Here is a 2274-nt window from a genome sequence, read left to right as displayed (position 1 = left end):
GCCTGGCCGCTTTGAAGTTTGTGATGTTTTAATGCAATCTAATGCAATGGGACACTGCAAATGTTAATAATGACAAGAGGATGCTAGGCGTTAATCAACCTAAGGCATTTTACAGGATGCCCTCGAAAGACTGGCTGCGATAGGGTTAGATCAGATTAGATTAGATTAGAAACATGTTATTGGAGGTCGAATATTAGTGGAATATTTAATTTAGAGCCTCTCAAGACATATTCTTAAAAATTCAACGACAACGATCCGATTAAATCTTTAAAAAAAGGACCTCGACGCAAAATGACATGCCGATTTTATTGAATCTAAAGTTTTTCTACGAATCATACCGAGCGCCAAACTTAAACAAGCAAAAAGTTAGCAAATAAATATGAAGATCTGATAGTTACCTTTCATTAGACACACCAAATAATGCACATCATCAAACAAATTTAAATTTCACTACACCATTGACAGAAAACTCTCTACAGAATCAGTTTTAATTAAATCCAGTTTACAAAACGACAACACAAATCCAATCGTCCGATCGTCGAACAACGATCGTGTCCAAATTTGGAACCAAATTCGTCGCAATTAGTTCCAATCCTAGCTTTCCCTTTCTGCCAAACTGACTGCGTCCTTCAGACCAGAATCAGCTTTCTTCCGTTCTACGCGAGCTTTAGATTTGGGAGCAAACTTTAGTTTGAAACTTGCTAAACATGGCGGAGGAAGCCCCAAAGGAACCGGAAGCACCAAAAGAATCGGAAGCACCAAAAGAGCCGGAAGCTCCGAAAGAACCGGAAGCTCCAAAGGAAGCGGAACCAGCACCGGCAGCTGCTGAAGGCGCCGAAGTGGAGAAGTCCGGTGAAGATCAGAACGGTGAAAATGTAAATCCAGACGAAGAAGGCGCTGAAAAAGTGGATGGAGAAGAAGAGGGCGAGCGAGAACCGGAACCGGAACCAGAGCCTCCTGCGCCCAAGCCGCCAACTAAGTTTGATTTGGTAATGGTTTTTAAATTTATTCTAGCGATTTGTAGTTTTGACCAGTAAAAATGTTGAAATTTCAGTTGCACGAGTTCTTCAAGACGACCGATGAGTTTATGAATCAGTTTGACGAAATGGTCGCCAACAGGGGCAAGTGTCGATCGGTTTATTTAAAGAACCTGAACCCGCTGAGGGATTCGCTGGTTGAATTGCTGCACCGGTTTGGTGTGTTTACGCGAAACTGGTTGCCCCATGATGACAAAAACCGGGAACACATCAAGTGCTGTGGAGAGGTGAAGGATGATTTTTTCAATAACTGTGGCCAAATACTAATCTCATTTTATCTAGCAGCAGGAGCACCTTTTCGACACTGACGAATTTGAGGAACATTATGAAGAAGTTCACGAAAAAGACAATGAAGCCATAGTGATACCGGAGGTATGTGAAATGAATTAATTAAACCTCAAAACAGATTAAAAAACAGGTATTTTCTGTTTTCAAGCAGCAAGAAATTATGGAAGCCTATCAGGAAGCTGTCGAGGATTACATCGCGGTGGGAGTCGTTGTAAACGACGAGCTGATGTACCGGCTGCGGAGAATTTTAAGAAAGTCCAATCTGGTGCTGACGGGTGTTTGGTCTTAGGATGTTACTGCTGGAATAATTGTGCTGTTCAAGGTTAATCGTTTAATGAATAAATTTGTTGCCTTTTTCGACTGGCAAGAATATCGGCATTGCATTTTTGTTATAACTGAAACGAGTCCGAAATGTTAAAACCAGAATATTTTTTTGTAAACTCATTCGGTTCTAAAGGAAATTGGGTAAAATATTTCCTTAGGAACAAAATTTGTAAAAAATAATGGCAATTAAGTAGATTCCACGATTGACTTAAAATTCTCAGGGGATTAAGAGCATAATAGATTTCATTCACAGAACTCGATATTTTTGAATTTGATGTCAGTAAACGCTTCAGTTTCATCTATTCAAGGTATCAAGGCTCCCTGAACACGCTCCAATCGACAGAGTGGAATTTTATTTGTGTTATCTCAAAGATAAAAATGGGTGCGCATGGTTGCTTAAGATGATTCCATTAGCATTTATACCCTGAATTTACAATTTTATCGAGTGGCAGGAAATTCAATCGCGATAACTCGTGACGTTTATAAGCAAGCCCCTTATATCTATACATTATTTTTTTTGTAATTGTCTGTTCTACAACTTTGTAGAACATTGTTACACTCTAAAAAATAACCCTGCAAAGTTAGAAAAAACACAAAATTTTAAAATGAAAATTTTTGTTCTAAA

The 2274-nt window shown here is 39.1% G+C and overlaps 1 protein-coding gene across 2 annotated transcripts; it reads left to right on the top strand.

The window, feature by feature from the left end:
• The first annotated feature begins 582 nt into the window (after positions 1 to 582).
• On the top strand, positions 583 to 1689 carry LOC120412963 (uncharacterized). 2 transcript variants are annotated; one of them, XM_039573608.2, is made up of 4 exons: positions 583 to 989; positions 1055 to 1264; positions 1323 to 1409; positions 1474 to 1689. In XM_039573608.2, exons 1-4 carry the CDS (start codon positions 708 to 710, stop codon positions 1612 to 1614), a joined length of 720 nt encoding a protein of 239 aa, XP_039429542.1. In that variant the 5' UTR covers positions 583 to 707; the 3' UTR covers positions 1615 to 1689. The 2 variants fall into 2 exon arrangements, with proteins under 2 accessions (XP_039429542.1, XP_039429543.1); XM_039573609.2 differs by having other exon boundaries at positions 594 to 989; positions 1477 to 1689.
• Positions 1690 to 2274: the final 585 nt, after the last annotated feature.

Source organism: Culex pipiens, chromosome 3 (assembly GCF_016801865.2).
Source record: "Culex pipiens pallens isolate TS chromosome 3, TS_CPP_V2, whole genome shotgun sequence".
NCBI classification, from domain to species: Eukaryota; Metazoa; Arthropoda; class Insecta; order Diptera; family Culicidae; genus Culex; species Culex pipiens.
This window is presented reverse-complemented; position numbering and strand designations above follow the sequence as displayed.